General features: G+C 53.0%; 2 protein-coding genes across 4 annotated transcripts in view; one reads left to right on the forward strand and one right to left on the reverse strand.

Annotated features, from left to right (window-relative positions):
• Positions 1–1,314, forward strand: part of UNC5A (unc-5 netrin receptor A) — a 65,364-nt gene extending 64,050 nt beyond the window's left edge. For all 3 annotated transcript variants that reach the window (XM_081501906.1, XM_081501905.1, XM_081501907.1), the window contains one exon: positions 145–1,314. In XM_081501906.1, the coding sequence (XP_081358032.1) occupies positions 145–310 (166 nt within the window). In that variant the 3' untranslated portion in view covers positions 311–1,314. The remainder of the gene's footprint in view (positions 1–144) is intronic.
• Positions 469–18,198, reverse strand: HK3 (hexokinase 3). The gene is made up of 19 exons (XM_081501908.1): positions 18,106–18,198; positions 15,606–15,721; positions 11,806–11,968; positions 11,444–11,598; positions 11,238–11,357; positions 11,055–11,150; positions 9,748–9,847; positions 9,482–9,665; positions 8,860–9,015; positions 8,470–8,703; positions 7,819–8,114; positions 7,568–7,707; positions 7,369–7,488; positions 4,795–4,890; positions 4,528–4,627; positions 2,361–2,544; positions 2,085–2,240; positions 1,698–1,931; positions 469–1,609 (listed from the first exon to the last, which is right to left on the reverse strand). The coding sequence occupies exons 2-19, from the start codon at positions 15,690–15,692 to the stop codon at positions 1,465–1,467; spliced, it is 2,766 nt and encodes a 921-aa protein (XP_081358034.1). The 5' UTR covers positions 15,693–15,721; positions 18,106–18,198; the 3' UTR covers positions 469–1,464.
• Positions 18,199–22,529: the final 4,331 nt, after the last annotated feature.

A 22,529-nucleotide genomic window follows, 5' to 3' on the forward strand; every position in this document is an offset into this window, starting at 1 on the left:
GGTGGGGCCTGAGGTCCAGCCCCAGCAGCTGGGGCCTCCCCTTGGCTGACTGAAGGGAGGCCCTATCCTCTGGTGGTCTAGGAGGGCGGAGGCGGCAGCAGCCAGTGAGGCCAGGCCACTGATGCGCTCCCCTCCCTTCTGCAGCCATCTCAGCTTCTTTGCCTCCAAGCCCAGCCCCACAGCCATGATCCTCAACCTGTGGGAGGCACGGCACTTCCCCAACGGCAACCTCAGCCAGCTGGCAGCAGCAGTGGCCGGACTGGGCCAGCCAGATGCCGGCCTCTTCACAGTGTCGGAGGCCGAGTGCTGAGGCCGGCGAGGCCCACAACGCCTACACTCTCACCAGCTTTGGCGCCCGCCAGGAACAGGCAGAAGCCAAGACAAGGCCCTTCCCCACCACCGGGGAGAGCTGTGCGGACAGGCCCCCTCCTGGCGGACGCTGTCCCTTATCACTCGCCCTTTCAGACCCTGCCCGCACTCCCTCCCCTCCACGGCCTGCCCGGCCAGGCTGGCACTGCCTGCTTTGACTCTGCCCGGGCCCCTGGGTCCCAGGGTGGATGGCGCCTGGAGCCCAGGCTGGGCCCAGCCCATCGGTATGTGTGTCTGTGCGTGTAATGTTACCTCTCCTCCTGCCCCGGCCAGGGGGCTGCATACACACGGGCAGGCACGCACACGATGGGCTCGGGACATGGCCCCAGAGCTCCTGCCTGAGCTGGATCTTATGCAAACATTTCCGTGCCTGCTGGGTAGGGGCACATCTGAGGGGCTCAGCTCCAAGCCTTCCGGACTGAAGGCCACAGCTGAACAGGGGGCGGCCCCTGCACTCAGGCACACAACCACCACACGGCCATGTGCCCACGCATGTCCTGTGTGCTCCTGTCACCTGTGTCCCCCCCGACACGCATCTCATGCCGTACACCCAGAGGCTGCTCACGTCTCTCATGCCCAGTGTCAGTCCACACCTGCCTCTCACATGCTGCCCTTCTCCCACCTACCCAGGGACACCCAACGGCTCCTCCCTGTCCCCCCTCTCCCGCCCCCAGCCGTGAGGAGCCCTGCCCAACAGGGCATGTGAATATGCAATGGGAGTCCCGGGCTGGACAATGGCGAGTGTGCGTGCCATGGTGTGCCCATTCCTGGGGCTGGCAGGTGCCCCATGTGGGGCCTGTGGTGTGAAGTTTGTGCCCTGACTCTGTTTTAAGTGCATTCGTGCACTTACACTTGGCCTTATGTACACAGCCTTGCCCGGCCGCCAGGGCACGTAGGGATTTTAGCGGACGTGAATGTAAATAAATTATATATATATATTGCTAACCCAAGTGCTGCTTCTCTCGGGGAGAGCTAGGGGTCTCCCCAGCGGGGGTCACACGTGGCTATTCTGGAAAGTCCTGGGTGTCTGGGCCTGGCTTGGAGACAGACAGGGTCCCAGCCCTGGACCAACAGAGCTGGTTGCTGGAGACTTCTTCAGACACGGGTCCTCTGGGCAAGGCGGCAGGCAACAGCAGTGACCAGGGCTGCACCTTTGCCAGACCCATCCTCTGACTGCAGGAAGGTGACCACACAGCGAGGGGCCAGCTCCTGCACCGTGGCTGCCACCAGGCTGGAGAAGCTGTGAGGGGGAGAGGCCAATGTGAGCCTAGGTCAGTCCAGTCCCACTTGGCCATGGCCCGCCTGCCCAGCCCACCACCCAGACTCACTGAGGGTGCAGCTTGTAGAGGGTCCCATCCACCCCCACAGATATGGTCAGCTCTTCCAGGCCCTGGTTCTCACGAATCTTCTCCACCACGGCAGCCATGCCTGCCCCACAAAGCTGGGCAGCCCTCTGGGACACAGCCTGGCACACCTCCAGGACCATCAGAGCATCATCTGAGGTCAGGGGCAGCCCCAGATCCTCCAGGATGGCTCGGACCTGCCTCAGGGCCAGGCTATCACTGGGAACAGGAGGGAACAGAGGGGCAAGGTCCTGCATGAGCACCCCCTCTCATGACTTTTCCGTCCTCTGGGGTGGACCTCCCTCCAACCAGCATTCCAGCCCAGGAGAGAGTCCTTTGGGAGGTGGAGGGACATAATATAGGCCTCAGCACCTTTCAATCTCAGAGAGAAACTTGGTCTTGAAGATGTCCCTGGTCTGAAGGCGCTGGGTCTGCTGGCCCCGGAAGAGAACTCCAAGGCTAGTCAGATGCAAGAGGATGTGGCGGACAATCTCTCCCAGGTACATGCCACTGATCATCTTCTCAAACCTGCATGAATGTGTATGTGTGCCCACAGGGCTAAGGCCCCAGCCCCAGCTACCACCAGCCACCAGCCATATCAACTAGTGCCAGCCACCACCAGTCACACCTGCCTGGCCCAACCCATACCTCTGCTTGCCAGGATTGATGGATGCCTGGTCCACACTGGCATCAAAACAGGTACTGAGCATGCTGAGAGAGCCGTCATCCCCAAAGGCGCCCCACTCGGTGTTGATGCACATCTGACCTGAGTCCCCATCCACACTTGCCACGTTCCGGAGCTCCTCCATGTAGCAGACATTGGTGCCTGTTCCTGCAGAGGGGCCAGATGGGGTGTCTGCATTGACTGATGCCCACACGATGCCTCTGAGGCCTTCCCACCAAGATGGCAACATTTGCGCTCATTTCCTACTCCATCTCCACGTGCTCATTGGCCTGTTCCAGGGCCAGGTCCGTCCTCCTTCCTTCCATTCTCATCTCCCTTCTTCAGACCCTGCCACCACAAAGCCCCCTGGGCCTCCACTACTTCCGCTACCAGCACCACCATCAGTCCATCTCCCATGCTGCCTCAGGGTGCTCCCCAAATGTCCGTCAGTCATGTCATCCCCTGGGAGATGTGTGACAGCCCCACAGTCACACAGGTGAGAGGCCCACGCCTTCTTGGACTGGCCTTCCAGGTCTTTAGTCAAATAGCAGGTGCTGGGCTAGGAACCAGGGACATAAAAATGAGATGTGAGGAGGAGCCCCACAGTGGCCAGAGCCTGGGCAATGAGCAGCCAGCTGTGATGCTGCCCAAATAGAGGTGCAAAGAAGAGCATCATGGGATGCCCAAGCACAGGTGAGTCTTCCTGCCTCAAAAGTTAGGAAAATCCACAGAGGGAACATGACATTTAGATGTGACCTTGACGCCAAGAAGCTTACAGACAGAGGGCACACCCTGGGTAAAGGTATTTCCTCCCTCTCCCCAACACACGGTCAGCTCTAAGCAGGTGTGTTGGCCCCCGGAACTCCTCCATCCAGTTACTTATCCATACAGCAATCTGGGCCACCTCTCTCCAGCACCTCCCAGTGCACTATGATCAAGAAGCTCCCGGTCTCCTGCGAGGCTGCCACATACCCCCTGCTCTAAGAGATGGATGTCCAAGGAGCTATGAGAGCCCTCCCCCTCCATCTAGCCAATCCCTTTTTTCCAAAGCTTTCTTTTCAAGTCTCACTCATGTTGGGACCTCTTCTTTTCTGATCTTGGCCTCATTGCCCTGGCATTTAGAGTTGGGTTCAGCTCTCTCTGATGGCCAGGTGCTCTTCTGGACTCAATCCCCGCTAATCAGTCAGTTCTGAGAAGGCAGATATTTTCCCCTTCTTTTTGTCTTCCTGTCCCTACATCCAGCCTCAAACTGGCCACAGAAGAGGAGCTTAATAAAGACTTAGAATCTTGGACTACTCAAAGGACCATCTCAATTCATTCTCTGCACACCCCCAACCCTGGGGTCCACTGCATTCTAAATACTGTGTGTGTCTTGAGCCAGGCATCCTGCTACACTTTTTCCCCTCTCATTTCATCCACATCACCCCTTCAGATAGGCATTGTTACATTATCATCTCCACCTTAGAGATGAGGAAACAGGCTTTGGCGATTTGCTCAAAGTCATACAGGGGGAAGTGACAGAGCTAGTGTGCTGTGCTGTGCTTAGTCGCTCAGTCATGTCTGACTCTTTGTGACCCCATGGACTGTAGTCCGCCAGGCTCCTCTGCCCATGGGGATTCTCCAGGTAAGAATACTGGAGTAGGGTGCCATGCCCTCCTCCAGGGAATCTTCCCAACCCAGGGATCGAACGCTTGTCTCCTGCATAGCAGGTGGGTTCTTTACCATCTGAACCACCAGGGAAGCCCAAGAATACTGGAGTGGGTAGCCTATCCCTTCTCTAGGGGAACTTCCTGACCTAGGAATCAAACTGGGTTCTCCTGCATTGCAGGAGGATTCTTTACCAGCTGAGCTACCCGGAAGCCTGACAGAGCCAGTATTTCTTCCTGAATCTGTAACACTCCAAAGCTCACATTCATTTAACAGATAAGCAAACTGAGGTTCAGAGAGCTTAAATGACTATGAGTCAGCAGCTGAGCTGGGCTAGACACTCAAGCTCCAGACTCTCAACCCAACAGTATTCCAGCGCCCCATGGGCTCAGTTGGAATGATGCCACATCCCCAAGGCGAGGGGAACGTCCGACCTGAGGAATCAACAGGAGGCAGTAAATTAGCATCAGGCAGTAGAGTCACAAAAGGCAGGGCCCTCCTCACCGACGATGAGGCCGATCTCGCAACGGGGGTCCTCGTAGCCACAGGACATCATGGTCCCCACCGTGTCATTGACAATGGCAACCACATTCAGCTCCACTGCCTGCACAAAAAAGGATGCCTCTAGTTGCTGGGCAACGTGGTTGTCACAGCAACCAGCACCAGACCCAGAGGTCTCTACTGCAGAGGGCCCCCCAGCAGGCAGACGGAGACCCCTCGCTCCCTTCAAGGCCTGTTGCACCAAAGCAGCCCTGGCGACAGACTCCTTACCTGTCGGCGCCTGATGGCTTCCCGCAGCAGACACACAACGTCTTGGCCCTCGCAGTCAGATGCATTGAAACCCTTTGTCCAGTTCAGGAGGATGCCCTGGGGTGGGACCAAGGGGAGTCAGGAAGCTGGAGGCCCCTTGGAATCTCACTTTGCCTCGCCAAAGCCTGTATCCCATCAGAATACAGTGTATAGGATTCCCTCCCCAGGGGGAGGCTATCCTACTCTACCCACATGGCTAAGGGCCTTGCCCTCTGCCCCCTGTCAACTCCCCAGTGTGAAGAAGCCTATTAATAACCATCCAAACTATGTTTCTATTTTTAGTGCCAGAATGCTGAGATGGTCTGAAGGTCTGGCCATTTTAAGACGCCTGCCCAGAAGGAATGGTCCTTTGTAATCGGGTTAGGAATGAACAGAATGAATGCTGTGTGTTGAGAAAGGGAAGGACAGAGAGAGGTCTAAATGACAACAGAGTCTGCTCCTACAGAAACAACTAGCAAGAGCCACTTGAGAGGGAGAAATTCTGAGCTGGGACAGAGCTGAGTCAATGGGAGGCTCACACGCATGTTTCAGATACAAATGAGGGGTGAATGGAAGAGCCAGAAACAGACACCTGAGCAGGACGAGGGGGACAAAGCAATTCCCCATGAGAAACTGGCCTTAAACTGTGGACTTAGTAATGGCGGCCTGGCTGTACCTGGGGATGTTCTTTTCTTATTGTGCTTCCTCTGGGTGAGATGGGGACGAGGGAACTATTCTACTACCATTAGGAGAAATGACTGCTCTGCCCAAGTAGAAGCACGAAGAGCAGATCTGGGAATCTTTGGGGCAGGAGATTTTAGAAATGTTAACTGACATTTCCCCCAGCAGTTTCCTTTCATTCCGTTTCCCATAGAACCACAGCTAGAGTGGTCTGTGCTCATTGTCTCAAAAAGAGAAACCAGAGAGAGAGCGTGGGTAAGAGGGAGAGCCAGCTGGTGAGTAACAGCAAAGTTTCCCTGCTACCAGATGAGAGGAAGACCCCCTGGTCTGGGGAAGGAGAGGTGGGCAGAAGTCAGAGCCAGGTTCCGGATGGCTTCCTGAGAAAGATGTCCTAAGCCCTCCACCCTGCGCCTGCTGCTGTAGGGGAGGGGAGGAAACAAGGGATTTGGATAATCTGAAAACAGAAACGGCCTCTGACCTCCTTCCACAGAGGGGAAGGTAAGGTGTCAAGTGAGATGTCAAGACCCAAGAGAGCAACAGGGGCATTCCAAATAGCTGGCACCTAGATGTCTCCCCAAACTCCCAGCTTGTTTGCACATTCTATACAGCAAAGGAGGGGCCCCTGCCTGGATAAGGGAGTCCCTGAATTAATTAAGTTTTCCCTCCTGAAAAGAATGTTGGCTTAACGTAGAAATTGAGTTCTGTTATAGAAAATAAATAGGACCATGTTTCCTGCATGCCTGATTTTGCACATAGAGTCCCACCTGCTTCTCACACCTTTTGTTATTGTTGTTGTTGTTGTTAAGTTGTGTCCAACTCTTTTGAGACCCCATGGACTATAGCCTAGGCTCCTCTCCAGGCAAGAATGGAATTCTCTAGGCAAGAATACTGGAGTGGCTGCCATTTCCTTCTCCAGGGGATCTTCCCAACTCAGGGATCAAACCCTTGTCTCCGGCTTTGCAGGCAGAGTCTTTACCATAAGACCACCTGGAAACCCCTTCTCTCTCACCTTACAAGGAATAATAAGAAGGTGCCAGAATGCTTAGACTGGAGGGAGACACTGCAGAGAGATAGACAGATCAGCAGAGAGACACTGCCCACTGCATGATCTGTAGGAAATTGGAGCACAGAGGTCCATGTCTGAGAGGTCAGAGCGGGAGCAGAGGGCAAGTGAAAACCAGAGAGCACAGGAGTGGAAGAACCTGGTGGGCACCTTCAAGGCCAGCGAGCTCCTCATCAGAGGAGCTTTTTAGCAGAAGTTGGGGGTGTTGAGAAGAAGACTCCTAGGAACTTGGATCAGAGGTCTGGGAGGAGCTGTCTCTGTGGCAGTCCTTAGGGGTATGCATGATGCATCAGCATTCCTGATGAAGAATGTGGAGGTGCTGCATCTAGGCCTGTGCCTGCCCCTCTTCCAACCCGAGCCAGGCACCTAACCCTGAGCCAGGCCCTGAGATGACACCAGCAAGGCTGGGAATGGGATAGAAGACAGATAAACCCATGCAACCACAAGCTGCTTTGAGAGACAGAAAAAACTCTGCCTTCAGCCTGCAGGCCTACACTGCTCCCAGATGCCCAGACCTAACACTGACTCCACTCTCCTGCCCACTGGCAGCCTCTAGGGATAACCAACTATGTCCTTCTCCATCCCATGTCTTTCCATGGCCCTGGATTCCAGGCCATTTTACCACATCCCTTCCACCTGAGCATGCCACGTCTGGGAAAACTGAGGCTAGGTTCAAGGCACAGCCCTGCAGTGCCTCCTGCTGGTCCTCTCCCCAGCCCAGAAAGCCCTCTCTGGACCTCCTGCCCACTCCATGAAGAGCATGTTAGCGGAAAGCCCCTGAGTATGGCTTCCTCAGACCTCGCCTTTCTCACCTGGTCCAGGCCCATCTGCCTGCACGGGAAGGAGAAGGTGAAACCCAGGGGGAGACTCTGCCCACTCAGGCCTTGCTTATGCTGGAAGTCCACAATGCAGTCCACAATATGGTCAAAGAGCTGCGGGGTAAGAGCAAGTCAGGGAGCAGGCCACTAGGCCCTTCCCTGTCCCCTGACATCAGCTCCAGGCTGTGGGTACCTGCTGTCCAGAGCCCTGTGTCACACACTCCGGGATGGAATAGATCTGGCTGGAGATCTGCACACCTCCCGTGGCCACACGCACCAGGAGAACTCGAAAGTTGGTGCCCCCGAGGTCCAGGGCCAGGAAGTCCCCACGCTCTGTGAGGCAGAGACCCTCAGTGCTAGGACGGAGCTGGACGCTGCAGCCCCACACAAGCTGTGACCCCCGGGAGCCCGCATACCCTCTCCATGTTCAGGCCGGGTCCTTACCGCTGCCATCAGGCGTGGCCCGTACGTAAGTGGGCAGCATGCGGAGGGAGGAGGCTTCCCCTTGGAGCCCCTTGGCCATGGCCTCTCGCATCTGTGCCTGCACCGCTGCCAGCTGCTCCCGGGTCAACCGGAATGGTGCCAGGGTCTCCTCTAACAGGCGCCGGTGGGCAGCCAGGCGGGCAGCCACAGCAGTCACCATTGCCACACCCCGGCCGCCCCCGTCCACAGAGGGGATGAAGGAGACATTGCAGTTGGGGGCCAAGAGCATCACTGTCTCCCGTAGGACACTGAGAAACCTACACAGACACACAGCAGGTGCACCCTGGCTTGGCACCTGGCCCTGACCCCCGCAGCACACCGAAGCCCTGGGCTCCCTCACTTCAAATCAGTTCAGTTCTAAACCCATCTATGCACCAGCCATGCACCCAGTACTCCTGTGATCCCCTCCCTTGCACACCCAAGAGAACCCTCTTTCTCTCCTCTGACCTCTTCTGGCCTCCCCTAACCCTCCGTCCATCTTTATTCTGCTAGGGAGCCATTCACACCCACTGCCTTGCACCTGTGGTACCAGAGTGCCCTCTGGGTGTGTATCACACCCACACACATGCTCCGGTGACCTGCTCACACAGGTTCACGCTGTATTCCAAGTACCTGGGGTGTCGCTCAAACACTCGGCCTCCAGTGGCCACAGCAATCTGAAGAGCCTGCTGCTCCCGGCTGTGCTGGAGGCGGGAGAGGACAGCGGCCAGAGCAGCAGCGCAGAGCTGGGCGGCCCGCGTGCACACAGCCACGCACACACGCTGTACCCACTCAGCATCTGAGGCCTTCGGGTTCAGGCCCAAGTCCTGCAGGACAGCGTGCACACGGGCTGCCCCAGCAGAGGGACTAGGGGAGACAGGGTGCTGCTTTGGGGCTCAAGGAGGCCAGAAGTTCCCTGCCCCCACCAAAGCTCCGTGCACGGCTCCCTCAGGGGAAAGCCAGCCCCCCCCCACTCCCAAGCCAGGAGTCCTTTGTCACAGCCCCCTTGCCTCCCGCACTTACTCCTCCATCTCAGCCACGTGTTCCAGGAGGATGCTGCCTTGGCTTCGCAGGACGGGGGAGGTGTGGCCGCCAAAGAGGACCCCGCGCTGGGCCAGGTGAGCCAGCACCAGCCGCACCAGCTCACCCAGGTACAGACCCCCAATCATCTTCTCAAACCTACAGGCAGGAAGGGTGGCTGGCCAGAGCCTTTCCTAAGCCCTCAGCCCTCCTACCCCCACCTCCAAGAACTCCCAAAGAGGGCTCATTTTCTTTGGGGTCCCTGACTGAAGGGTCCAGAAGCAAATGGCCTCCTCAGAGATAGTTGGATGTTTACCCAGACCACACTACTTGCTCTGGCTTAGATGAAGTTCAAGGGGGCTCCTGGAAGGACCCAAGGAGGGTAGGAGACCCTTTGCTTGACTACTCCCAACCCCTAACCCCTGTCGGAGCTGGCCAGAGTCAGGAATAAGAGTTGAAAACTCGGCATTCTATAACTTTGAGCCATTCCTTCTTTGAGACTGGCCAGGGCCCCCTAGGATGCAAGTGGGGAGCGGGAGGCGTGGGCCTAAAGACTGGAGTACAGGGACAGCAGAGCGGGAGTGGAACAAAGCAGTTGTAGGACCTAGAGAGAAGGTTAGGCCACCTCTGGGCACCCGGGTTCAATGACTCATGATCCAGGGTGCGGTCGAAGATGGTCTGCACCGGCCCCAGGGCCCCCTCGTCACTGAAGGAGCCCCACTCGATGCTGATGCAGATGCGGCCCCGGTCCTCGTCCAGCACTGCCACGTGTCTTGCCTCCTCCATGTAACACGCGTTGGTGCCGGTGTCTGGCAGGGACAACCCCATCAGGGCCTGCCCACCAGGCATCCAAGCCCTCCATCCACTATCACAGACACCCACGTGGCTTACCTACAACCAGCCCAACTTCACACGGCCCGACCCCTGGCTCGCAGCCCATCATGGTGCCCACGGTGTCATTCACCACAGCCACAACATCGATGCTGTAGGCCTGGGCAACAGAGAGGACAGAGGTTGGGGAGCCTGGGGGATGGGTGGGGCTGGGGCCCTGGCTTTGACAGAGACATGCAGGGTCCCCCAAAAGTGTGTCCACATGCCCCACACGTTGGTGCCATGTATGCTCGAGGCCCTCCCACCCTATAGAGGATTTTCTTCCCTCTTAGTCCTGCTGCTTGGCTCCTCTGCCCCTGTCTCAGGCCCTCAAGGTCCCAGAGGCTCTCAGCCTCAGCCACTACTTCTGGAACCCCAGTGCTCCTCACAGGCCCGGGACAAGGGTAAGCAAGTATGTCACCTTGAAGGCTGAGCTGTAGGCACCTCACTTGCTCGCCCTGGTCCTGGCCTGTCTTCCCAAGCCTGCTCCTCTCAGTCCTGACTTCCAGCTACTCACATAGCACCCATGGTGGCGATTCCATATGGATCCAGAGCAGCCTTTCTTAGCCATTCAGACTTTTGAAAATGCCCTTCACTGAAATTAGAACATCCTCCCCAGCTGCAGCTTATGCACCTGGCAAACTTCTCCTTCAGGTCTCTGCTCAGGTCACAGTGCACCATTCTCCATGCTCCCAGAGTCATCGGAACCACCTTCTCAATAGGGACAATCTTTTACTGGGATGCTGTCCCCACTAGGCTTGCAAGGTCCTTGAGGACAGGAACAAGTCTTTTCATCTGTTTCCCCTATACTACTGAATATTTATTTGACCCTTCTTAGTCTCAGTCTCCTCATTTATAAAATGAGAATGTGTTGTGTGCTTAGTCACTTAGCTGTGTCCAACTCTTTGCCACCCCATGGACTGTAGCTCGCCAGCCAGCTTCCTCTGTCCATGGGGATTCTCCAGGTAAGAATAATGGAGTAGGTTACCATGCCCTCCTTCAGGGGATCTTCCCAACCCAGGGATCGAACTCCGGTTTCCCACATTGCAGCAGATTCTTCACCATCTGAGCCACCAGAGAAGCCCAAGAATACTGGAGTGGGTAGCCTGTCCCTTCTCCAGCAGATCTTCCCCACCCAGGAATCGAACTGAGGTCTCCTGCATTGCAGGTGGATTCTTTACCAGCTGAGCCACCAGGGAAGCCCATAAAATGAGGATGGTAGCAGCATTTACCCCAGGGTTAAGTGGATAAAGATACCAACAGGATAGGAAAGCAGGCCCTCCCAGAAGCCCAGGCATAGACCTGTTTGCTCCCTTGTCTCTACTCACTCCCTGCCTCTGGATGGCGTCTCGTAGCAATTGGACCACATCCTGGCCTTCCACATCACTGCACTTAAAACCTTTGGTCCAGGAAATGAGGGTGCTCTGGAGGCAGGAAAGTCAGGTCAATCCAACAACCTTCACAGCCCTGCAACCCCTCCACCCACTGTCCCCGTAGCCACTCTGCCTCACCTTGTCCAGGCCTGTCTGGTGACAAGGGAAGGAGAAGCTGAACCCAAGCTGCAGACCCTGATTGCCCACGGGCAGCACATCCAGGAACTCAGACAGGCAGCGGGCAGCAAAGTCAAAGAGCTGTGGGATGGGGTTGGTGGCTTAACTCTGCCCACTGGAGCCCCAGCTGCCCAGCCAGGCCTGGAGCCTATGCACTGAGTGCTCACCTGCTGACCAGGACCCAGCATCACTTCCTGGGGAATCACAAACTCCTGGCTCCGGGGCTCCACCTTGTGCCCCTCGATGCCCGTTAGGGTCACCCATAGAACACGCAGTGAGGCCCCTGTGGCCCCCAGCTCCAGCACCACGAAGTCCCCTTGTTCTGTGGGCAAGCAGGTCACAGAAAGGCATGTGGCTCGTGAGACCAAGCCCTCCGCCTCCCAGAAACATTCCTAAGGCCTGTGTAGGCTCATCCAGGGACCTTAGAGTTGGAGCAAGGGGTAAGGAACAACCCCCTCACCCCCACCTCTCTCCCAGATCAGAACCCTCTCTGCAGGCCTGGCCACCCATCTTAGTCTGTGCCACCCACCAGTGCCATGTGGGGTAGACCCCACATATGTGGGCAGCATCCGGACAGCAGGGGCAGGGCCTGCTTGCCCCCTCAGCGCCTGCTCCATGGAGCCCAGGAGGCTGGTTTGGATCTGCCGCAGCTGCGCCCCTGTCACCTTGAACTGCTGTAGGCACTCCTGTACCTGAGAAGAAATGGGCAGACATCTGGGCAGGCGGCCTGTTGGCCTAGCCATATCCCCCAACTCCAACCAGGACAGAGGCCAGCCTGGCCCAGCTCACACCTCCCTTCCCTAACTCAGACCAGCAGCCCTCCCTCAGCTTTCCTAGGGGCTGACCTGAGCCCTGCTTGAGCCCTGTGAGCCTTGCTACTCTCCCAGCAACTGTCTAGCCCCCCTCCTCACCTCTTCACACACCCGTGGCTTTCCCACTGCTCACAGCCTGCACCAGCTCCTGCACTCTCAGAAGGCTCCTCTCTGGAGGGAAGACCCACACACTTCCTCCTGCTCCATTCCTGCATGGCTCCTTGTCAGCTCTCTGCAACTCCCTCCACGTCTTTGAATTCAGGGATGGCGAGGCCTCTCCCCTATTACCCCAGTATTGATTAGCTCTGGTTCCCCAGTACCCAGAGCCAAGCTGCTCAGTGCATTGTTTTTGGATGAACAAATGAATGAACAAATGTGTGAATGCACTTCAGGTTCAGGGGCTTCTCTCTTCTGTTACATTCCATTGTGGCTCCCGGGCAAGCCCAGCCCAGGAGAGTTTGGGGGCCACACCGTGGAAGACAGTCCTCCCACAGTTTGGCCATCCTTCCCACAGACATTGACTGAGCCCCTAATACGTACCCAGCACTATTCTAAGCACCAGATATTGCACAACCAGTGGAGCCTGCTCTTGTGGAACTCAGATTCCAGTGTAGGGGGCAGAAAATAAGCACAGAAACACATAATACAGTTCTGGTAGTAATGGTAGAAAAGAAAGGCAGAAATAGAAGTTCGGGAGTGACCAGGGGAGGAAGAGGTATTTTTGGATATTGGTCAGGAAAGGTTTCCCTGTGGAAGTGACCTAAATGAAGGAAAGGAATGAGCCATTTGAAGATTTGGAGGAAGAACACAAAGGGGTTTTCTTCAGAGCAAAGGGAATGGATGTGGGGGAAGGCTGGGCCAGGAGTGAATCAGAGTGAAGGGAGGGGCAGGCAGGCAGGGAAAGCAGAGGATGGGACACCAGGTTCTTCTCCACCAGAAGCTCAGTGGAGCTTAAGAAAAACTCCAGTACCTCAAGTCTGTGTGGGAACCTCCCCTGGACAACCCTCTGGCCTGTCTTTCCAAGAGACCTCAGCAGTCTCCTTGAGTTTTTCGGAGGGCCCCAGGCCTTATCCCACTCTCCCAGACCCCCACCGCCCATCTCATAGGAATAGAATTCCTATGACCTGCTGCCCCACACTGGGCCCATATCTGAAAAGTACCACTCAGGCACCTGGATGAGGAGGCAGGGAGATCCAGGGAGAGGGAGGCTGCCCGCTGAGGGAGATGGAAGCAACTCAGTCCCACCCCTGCTTTAGAAAGAGAATGGGAAATAGATCCCTACAGAAGCAAAGGATTCTAACTAGAGTGCCAGATGTTCAGTTTCATATTCACGTTACTGCTTCCAGTAGCCATGCGTGCTAGGAGAGGCTATTACTATGTCACAAATGAGGAAACTGAGGTTCAGTCATCTGCCTAATCCAAGTAATAAGGGGAAGAGTGGGACTTGAATCCAGACCTCTTTGACTACAGAGATGTTTCCAAATAAATGTGAAGCCTTATAAAAACACCTGGAAAGAACCCAAAGCTGATGAAGAAACTCCATCATCAAGAACTTGGGGTGAGAAAGCTTACATCTGAGTCCTTGTCCTGCCACTTTCTAGCAATGTGAAAGTGTTAGTCACTCAGTCATGTCCGACTCTTTGAGATCCGATGGGGTTGGAGTGTAGCACGCCAGGCTCCTCCGCCCATGGAATTCTCCAGGCAAGGATACTAGAGTGGGTAGCCATTTCCTTCTCTAGGGGATCTTCCCAACCCAGGGATCAAACCCGGTTCTCCCACAATGCAAGCGGATTCTTTAACTTCTGAGCTACCAGGGAAGTCCTAGCAATGTGGCCCTGGGCAAGCCAAACTTCTCTCTGACATGATCAGACTTACCTCTTATGCAACATCAGAAGAATAATAATACTCCCTGGTGAAGCTACTGGAGTCTCCCCGCTCAACCTCCCCCAAGAAGAGAGGGGAGAGACCTCAGCCAGAAGAGTGAGGGTGGATTTTATGTGACTTCAATGCTGGACTCTTTGACCAAATTGCTGTGTTGGTCAGCCTGGGTCCATCACCTCACTTCTCCTCTGTCAAGCAGGAATAAAAATAGCACCCCCTTCTCAGTAATGTGAAAGGACTGAGAAGACAGTAGATGTGAAGAGGTGAGACAGTGGTCGGTCTACAGGACATGCTCAACGTGGTTCCCTTTACTCAGAGTACAAGTTACAACCAGCCTGGGGAGCCTGACTCCATGTCCCTTCTGGAGACAAACAGTCCTGAGGGAACGGACGCAGAAGGGACGCAGGTGGCGCTGGGCTCCAACACCATATGGTTTTAGATCACTATGGGAAAGGGAGCTGAGACTGAGGCCTGTGGTGCTGAGTGGGGACCCAAGGCCACAGGATGTTTGGCTGCATGTGAAGTTCCCCCAAAGCCAAAGAGAACTGTCTTTAAACTGCAGGTGTGTGCAGTTGAGCCAGCAGGGTTGGTGTGGGACCAGAGTACAAGTCTCAAGAGAGAGTGATGTGAAGTAAGAGAGGAGGTGGTGGCAGGCCCTAGAGCAAGCCCAGCAGGTCAGACTCTGCAGCAGAGTCCCTGCTCCCTTCTGTGGCCCAGTTATGGGCTGTGCATAGAGGAAATGTTTACAGCAGGGTCTGGGGCAGAGGTTGGACAACGGTAAAGTGGGGGCATGAAATTCAGTGAGGGATGATGCCCCCACAGTATGGGCAACAAGCCAAATCCAGCAGATGTCAGAATGGGCTGGGAAACTAAAGAAACTGCAGGGAACAATTCAAGAACCCCTTCATGAATGCCCCCTCTGTGCAGTTCCTTTATCTTCAACAGCTCACTGCATCCGCCAGGGTGGGGGGGATTAGACTTTATTTTCCTCCACTGCACTGATGAAGAAACAGAGATGCAGAGATATGAAATTACTTACCCAAGTGTTTCCTGCTCAAGGGTGTGGTAGGGAAGGGCTTCTAAATCTTGGTCAAGATGACAGGAAAAAGAGAAGCTCACTCTGAGCTAACCTAAGGTATACGGACCATAATAACCTCCAAGTTGAGTTCAGCACTGAAATCATCTCTGTGTGCCTGACTGTAGTGACCATGTTGAGGGGAAAGAGATGTACAGGAATGACTAGAGAAGTGAGGAAAGGAAGGGCCTTAAGCTTTCTACCAGAAAAACCCTGGAGGGTCCTTTCTAGACTGAGACAACCCAAGGTACCAAAAGTGATATATTTGGAGCTGAAACACCTCAGCTCAAGCTCCTGTCATGCCTTAAACTCAAGGCATGTCACCTCTCTAAGCCCCCTCATCCTTACCTGTTAGAGGAAAAGATAACTCCCACCTCTCAATGGTGTGGGGTCTTCAAAGAGGACATTACTAGATCAGATATGAAAGGCTCAGTAAACTGGAAAGGGCTGAATGGGTGTGAGCCCATGGCTCTGTGGTGGGGCTGCTCCTGCTTGAAGAGGCATTAAGAGGCATGAGACAGGGACCTGGTGTTGAACTTACCATCTCAGTGCTGAACTTACCATCTCAGAGGGGCAGGGCAAGCCTTCTTGGGGGCAGCCAGGGGCTCCTTCCCCTTGCTGCAACCCTAGAGACCCAGTGGAGTCCATGTGATTCCACGATGGTGAGGGGTGGCCTCCTATGGGAGAAAAGGGATAGCCCGGATGAACCACATACTCCACGATCTGTGATGAACCTCAGAGGCTGTGATGAAGACCCTTCACTTTCTTCCTTCTGAAGGGGACCAGGAAGGAAGATGTGGGCAGAGCTCAGAATCTCTGACCATCAAAGATTCTTTAGTAATAGTAAATCAACCAGAAGGCCCTCATTTTCCAGAGCATGTACATCTCATGCGTGCATGCTAAGTTGCTTCAGTCATGTCTGACTTTTTGCGACCCTAGGGACTCTAGGCCACCAGGCTCCTCTGTCCATGGGATTCTCCTGGCAAGAATACTGGAGTGGGTTGCCACGCCCTCCTCCAGGGGATCTTCTCCACTAGGGATTAATATCTCTTGCACTGGCAGGGGGTGTTCTTTACCACTAGTGCCACCTGGAAAGACCCTCTCCATCTCAAGGCCTTTTTTTTTTTTTCATCTGGCTATGAATTAAAAGGGGACCAGGAAGTTTCCAAAGACTTCAATGATTCAAGTGCCCTTCAGGGGTGGTGCAGTGGAGGGCCCAAGATGGGCAGAAGGCATCTGGCCCTCTCCTATAACAGGTAAACCTTGGGAAAGTTGCCTTCCCACCATCGCAACCTCTCCCCACCTGCCACTCCCATCATATCCATGAATTTGCCCTTCCTATCGTCACCCGTGATCTCCTGACTGCCCAATCCCAGCCTTTTCCTCAGTCATCACCCTTTCACCCTCTCAGGCATGCAAAGCCATGAGAATTCTCTTCACTGCAAAGTTCTCTTCTCCCTTGGCTGCACCCATCAGTTTTTCCTGGGCCTCCTTGCTGCGTCTCTCATAGTCTTCATCAATAACTCCTTTACTTTGCTCCTCTTAAACAACGGGGCTCTCAAGTTTCTGGCCATAGCCTGCTTCTCCAACGCTTTCTCTTTATCTCACTCATCCCCAAGGTTTGATTAAAACCTCTGTGTGAAGGTTCTCAAATCTACCCCTGTTCTGAGCCAAATTCCAATGGTCTGTTAGCATCTCTGGATGCTGCAGAAGGCTCCTCAAACTCAATGGTCAAAGTCACATTCATTTTCTCCTTCACTTTTCCCCATGAAATTCTTCTCCTGTCCTTCACCTTGGCTGGAGGCATTCATGTTGCCTCTACACATCCCTGACCTTCATTTCCTCTATGCAATAATTTCTCAGGCTGAAAAAGCTGAGAGTGGAAAGAGCTCTCCTGTGTGTCCCCGTCTCCCAGTTCCCACAGACACTGTCCTAGACCTTTCACCCATCTGACTGTTCCAACAGTCTCCTAACTGATACTCTTGCTCCTGTGTGTCTACCTCCCCACCCTACAAACAACAAACATGTCACCAGAGTGACTGTGCAAAAATAGACTTTATATCATTCCCCAGTTTCATCTCCCCTAAGAAAGGAAGACAATCTTCACACTGATAGTTTCTACTGCAGAAAAAACAAGTCCCCAACGCTTTACTGTGACTTTACAGGCCCCTGACATTGTCCTCAACCCAAGCTTCCTCTCTTGCTCCTCCCTTTCATATTCCAGACACACTATGAGCTTTGTCCTATCTCTGGCTCTTCAGCCTTTGTTCACAGCCTTCGCTGGAATTGCTGTGTCTGAGTCACCCCTATTTCTTCAGTGTCCAGCATAGAGCTTGGCCTAAGCAGCTGCCAGTAAAGCTGGCCTAGCAGCTAGAAAAATTGAGAGATGGGGAGTTTTTTCTTATTCAGAGAACCAAGAAATCACTTTCCAACAAATCTCCCCAAAGTCACATATACCTATACTCTCTCTCAAATCTGTCAAACATATGTTCCACATATGTTAGAGGTCTCTTTTGAGGATAATATGGGGTAAATGAGGCAATTATCTTTGGGAAAAGAAGGCCTAGGGATACACACATGGTGAGATTTCACTCTCCTTTCGAGGCCCAGCTAGCTCATTCATTCTTTCATTCATTCACTCTTATTCATTCCTTCTTCTATTCAATATTTATTCAGCACTTCTACATGTCAGAGACTATAAAGCTTCCCTCAAGTAACCCCAGTGTTTACACTTTTGATAAAAGCATTCATTTGTGTCTCTTCCAGCTGAGAGTCCCTATGGGTAGGGACATGCTCCTGTATCACTAGATCCCTGAACCCAGCCTAGGGTCTCATGTTTGAATAACTAAGGGGTCTCTTGGCATTATTCAGCTGAATCAGCTACATCGAACGGGCCTTCCTTCTGAAAGTATGCCAGGGACCTCTACCGAGGATGGGAATCACCACTGAAGAAGAGCCAACTTAGTCTTTCCAGCCTCCACTCATCCAGGATGGACTAAGTAGGAGAGATGAGGGCAAGGGGCTGGAGCTGAGGTTGGCAGTAATCAGAGGAGGATCTTACCTGGGAGAAGCAGCAGTTGGTCACTCTCCTTAGATCTGAGCTCTTCTTTCTCAATGAGACATCCACTGGCCTGGTTTGCACTCCAAAGTGAAACTGACCAGTGACATGAGTTACAATATCACCAAGCCCCACCCTCTCACTAGACACCAGCTGATTCAGGAAGGTGCACTTCCCTCTGAGTCTGTCTTAAGGGGAGGCTAGGTTAGGCAGGGGCATGGTGCAAATTTAAGCAAGATCACCACAGGAAGTTGAGAGTCCTGAACTGAGTCAAGAGCCCTAGAATATCCCCTCTGCAATGCTGGGAAGCTCCATCCATTTTACAAGCACTCCAAGTCTAAGTTCTGAGGTGGTGGCTCACCCCTGCAAAGGAGCTAGAGGAACCTAGCCTGGGAAATACGCAATTCAATGGACAATTTTCCAAAACATGGAAGGACTTACTCAATGAACAAGAGGCAATGTGGGAGTACAAGAGGAAGAGACTAACCCTGCCCCAGAGTGGGCAGGAGAAGTTGAGCCCTGAAGGAAGAGTGGGAGTGTGTCCTTGACAAAGAGAAGAACGTGTACAAAATCACGGAGCACAAGGCAACTTCATGGAATTGGGGTGCAGCTCCAAGGACCTCAAGATGACACATGTAGGTGAGGATATATGGTGGGATGAGAGGCAGCCAGACTGTGGAGTTTAGCCTTCAGTCTATAGGCCAAGAGGTTAACAGTAGGTTCACACTGTGGGACTCCTCTACCAGAAGGGGAAGAGGAATCTCAAGCTGCAGTGGAGCTGTGGGCCACCCAGCTGGTTTTTCCTGAACTAGTCTTCTGGAATGTGCAGAAAGCTGGGTTATCACTGTGCCCAGTGTTGTGGTCTAAATAGTTTTGTCCCCCCCCCACCAACCTAATTCTTATGTTGAAAGCCTCATGCTGAAGGTGATGATATTAGGAAGTGGGGTCTTTGGCAGGTGATTAGGTCCTAAGGGCAGAACCCTAATGAATGGGACCAGTGTTCTCATCATAAGTCGCTGAGAGCTCCCTTGCCTCTTCTGCCATGTGAGGATACATGAAGTTGATGGTCTGCAACCTGGAAGAAGGCCTTCATCTGACCATGCTGGCACATTGATCTTAGACATCCAGCTGCCAGAACTGTGAGAAATACATTTCCATTGTTTATAAGCCACTCAGTCTGTGGTACTATTTAATAGCAACCCAAATGGACTAAGATACCCAACATGGTAACTAAACCTACTGCACCAATTTCCCTTGAAATTGGTGAGCAGATACTTTAAAACTTCAGACTACCTCATCAGGAGTAACCTTACCATTAACCATAAACAGTACTCGGCCTACACATGACACCAGGATGGAGATCAAGGATGATACCTATTCTATCAGTCTGGGGCATGACTGGACCTGAAAACATGCCAGACATCAGCCCCTCTGCACAGTTCACTGGGCAGCAATCAGGCAGATAAGCTCTAAAGGCAGGAAAATTGGGAATGGGGGTGGGGAGGACAGAGTGGCCATCATTCGCAACATGGGAGCCTGCTTAGCCTGGGGCTCGTCTCTCTCAACTTTGTTTAGTTAGGAGAGAACACAGAACTGAATGCCAAAGGCCCAGCTGTGATTCATGTTGACAGTTTGCTGTCTCCTGAACCTGAGTGAGGATACACCCCTGACAAGCAATGCCAGGGCTCTTTGTCTATGTTTCTGGAAGTCCCATGTCTATTTCCCCAGCAGCAGGGGTCCCAGCACCCTAGGCAGAGTGTCAAAGAAGGCCTATGTCAGGGCCTATGGAGGGAGGAAGCAGCCTGGGCTTGGGGTCTGTGAACTACTATGACAGCCCTGACTGTAGCAGAGGCATAGCAGGGATCAGCAGTTCTCTTCAGACACCAGATGACCATTGACCAACAAGGGGAAGGACAAGTCCTGACAAGGCTCCTCATAGACCCTAAGCGCCAATCTCCAGCTGTTCAGGAGGGACTAAGGAAAGAGGAGAGGCAGTCAGCTGGGGGAAAGGTGGGCTGTAGCCCAGGTACCATGGCTGGGATGAGAGCCAGGCCATCTCTGTTCTGAGCTGCTCACAGGCTTGCTTCTCACATCTGACAGTACCCCATGGCCAGGCACACAAGACCTCAGGCCCAAATAAGCTTCCTGCCTTTCCCCCCATGCCCTTTTACTCCAGCTCTCCTACACCCATCAAGCTGCTCTTTACTGTTAAGTGTTTTGTTCATGCTGATCTGTCTGGATTGACTCCCTCTTTGCCCCATCCAGCCTTTCCACTTAACTTTTCCTCATTCTTTAAATTACACCTCAGACATCACAAATGCTGGAAGCCTTCCCAGACAAGCTCCTCCCGCCCCTGATCCCAGCTGAGTAGCAGCCTATTGATCCCATAGTGTCTTGATCTCCCTGTATCATTGCATTGACTACAATCTATCAATAGAATCTGTTTGCCTTCCCCCACTGCACTGTGGACTCTCAAAGAGTGATTCTTATTTATCTTTGGAGCCCCTGTTCTAGATCTAACATGAGATGAAAAGTGAAGGTGAAAGTTGCCCAGTGGTATCCAACTCTTTGCAACCTCATTGACTGTAGCCCACCAGGCTCCTCTGCCCATGGGATTTCCAAGGCAAGAATACTAGAGTAGGTTGCCATTTCCTTCTCCAGGAGATCCTCCCAACCCAGGGATTGAACCTGGGTCTCCTGCATTGCAGGTGGATTTTTTACCATCTGAGCCACTAGGGAAGAGGTATCAGTTAATTTTTGTTAAATTGAAGAACTCTCGCACAACCTCAATAGTCAGGGCTTTTGAAACTGAGAGGAAATAAGTAACCTCTTCTTGCCTTCCAGGTACATATGGCTTCAGCAGCCTTCTCACTCAGGGTTTATACATTCTTCCATCTTCCCACTGGTACTACCATCTACTTACTACCTGCTTTTCCCTCAACCCAATTCCCATCTTCTAGATCAACTTAGGGCCAAAGCTAATCTGCCTCACAGGTGAGAATGGGCCCATCCAAGTTTAAAATTCCCATTGGATTTTGTGACTCAAGTGGGGGTTAGGAAGTAGTGTGGAATAGCAGAGAATTAGCACTGGTGTCAGACAGACCTGGGTTTGAATCCCATCTCATTTACCAGTTGTATGACAAGGTGAGTTTTTGCACTTCGCTGAGCCTCAGTTTTCTATGTATAAAACATAAAGACTAATGCCTTAGGACAGGTTCCTGTAGAAGTGGACCTAATTTGAGTGCAGTTTAATTGGGAAGCAATCCAGACCAGGGTTAGGATTAGGGCAATGCATGTGAAGTGCCTAGCTACAAAATGTGAAGAAACCCTTTCAAGTTCATACTAGTGTCAACTCGTCCTTTACATGAACTAAAGAGTGAGGGTCCCTCACCTCAGTCCCATCCCTGATCCAGGAAGCACTGACAGGGGAGTTGAAAATGAGATAGGAAAGGAAGGAAGTCAACAGAACATACATAATTAAGCTGCTGCTGAGCTGAGAGCTCCTGAGGTTCAATCCCTGAGGGAACTCTGGGAGACACATTGAATGAACCCAAGTGAGGTGAGGAAGCTGGGGAATTTACCTTCCGAATTCCATTTTCACTGGTTGAGGGCTGCCTCAGAGGCCCTCACTTCCTGGCACTCCCAGCTGTGCCACACACTAGCCTAGAGAAGTGCTAAGGCAGAGAGTTGCAGGTCCTTGCAATAGGACCCTGTGGGTATGCAGGAGAACAATGAGTGCCCAGGGGAAATGGACAAGGCACAACCTGGGCTAGAGGGCTGTTATAAGGATGAAGTGAAATAACACAACCATCATGCCTAATAGAAAAGTTACCTTCTCCTTCCCCATTCATCACAATGCCTTGTGAAGTTCATGGAGTTTCCCAGGTTCTCCAGTTGGCAACACTAGTAGAACAGCTGCTTCCCATCTTTAAGAAGTAAAACAAAAACAAGAAACAAAATCCCAAAACCTGATGGCCTGAGGCAAGTTCTAAACACCTGAGTTTGCTGTGGAAAGTTGGTACTTGATGGAACTAATGTCATCAAACCGTATCCTCTCACATCTGCACATCACCTCTCTGGCTTTTCCACCTCTCACCGTGACACTACTTAAGACATACAAAACTAGCATCACATTGAAATAACAACTACTGCCATTCACTCATCTTCTAAGAAAGAGATAGATACTGCGCTTTTATATACATTAACTTACTCTTTAGAACCCTGTAAGCTTTCCAATTTATAGAAAAGGAAACTAGGTCTCAGAGATGTTAACTTGTATCAGAAGCAGAGGTTCAGATTCAGTTCAGTTCGGAAGCTCAGTCGTGTTCGACTCTTTGTGACCCCGTGGACTGCAGCACACCAGGCTTCCCTGTCCATCACCAACTCTCAGAGTCTACTCAAACTCATGCCCATTGAGTCGGTGATGC

This window comes from Giraffa tippelskirchi, chromosome 6, assembly GCF_054371585.1.
Source record: "Giraffa tippelskirchi isolate mGirTip1 chromosome 6, T2T-mGirTip1v1.2.pri, whole genome shotgun sequence".
NCBI lineage: Eukaryota > Metazoa > Chordata > Mammalia > Artiodactyla > Giraffidae > Giraffa > Giraffa tippelskirchi.

What these genes read in the sequence shown, in the direction of transcription:
- HK3 (XM_081501908.1), bottom strand. Translation starts at nt 15,692, where the DNA reads ATGGACTCCACTGGGTCTCTAGGGTTGCAGCAAGGGGAAGGAGCCCCT. An exon ending in AAGCCATCAGGCGCCGACAG is followed by an intron (nt 4,628 to 4,794) that starts GTAAGGAGTCTG and finishes TTTTTTGTGCAG; the next exon opens with GCAGTGGAGCTGAATGTGGT. An exon ending in TTTCTCTCTGAGATTGAAAG is followed by an intron (nt 1,932 to 2,084) that starts GTGCTGAGGCCT and finishes TCCTGTTCCCAG; the next exon opens with TGATAGCCTGGCCCTGAGGC.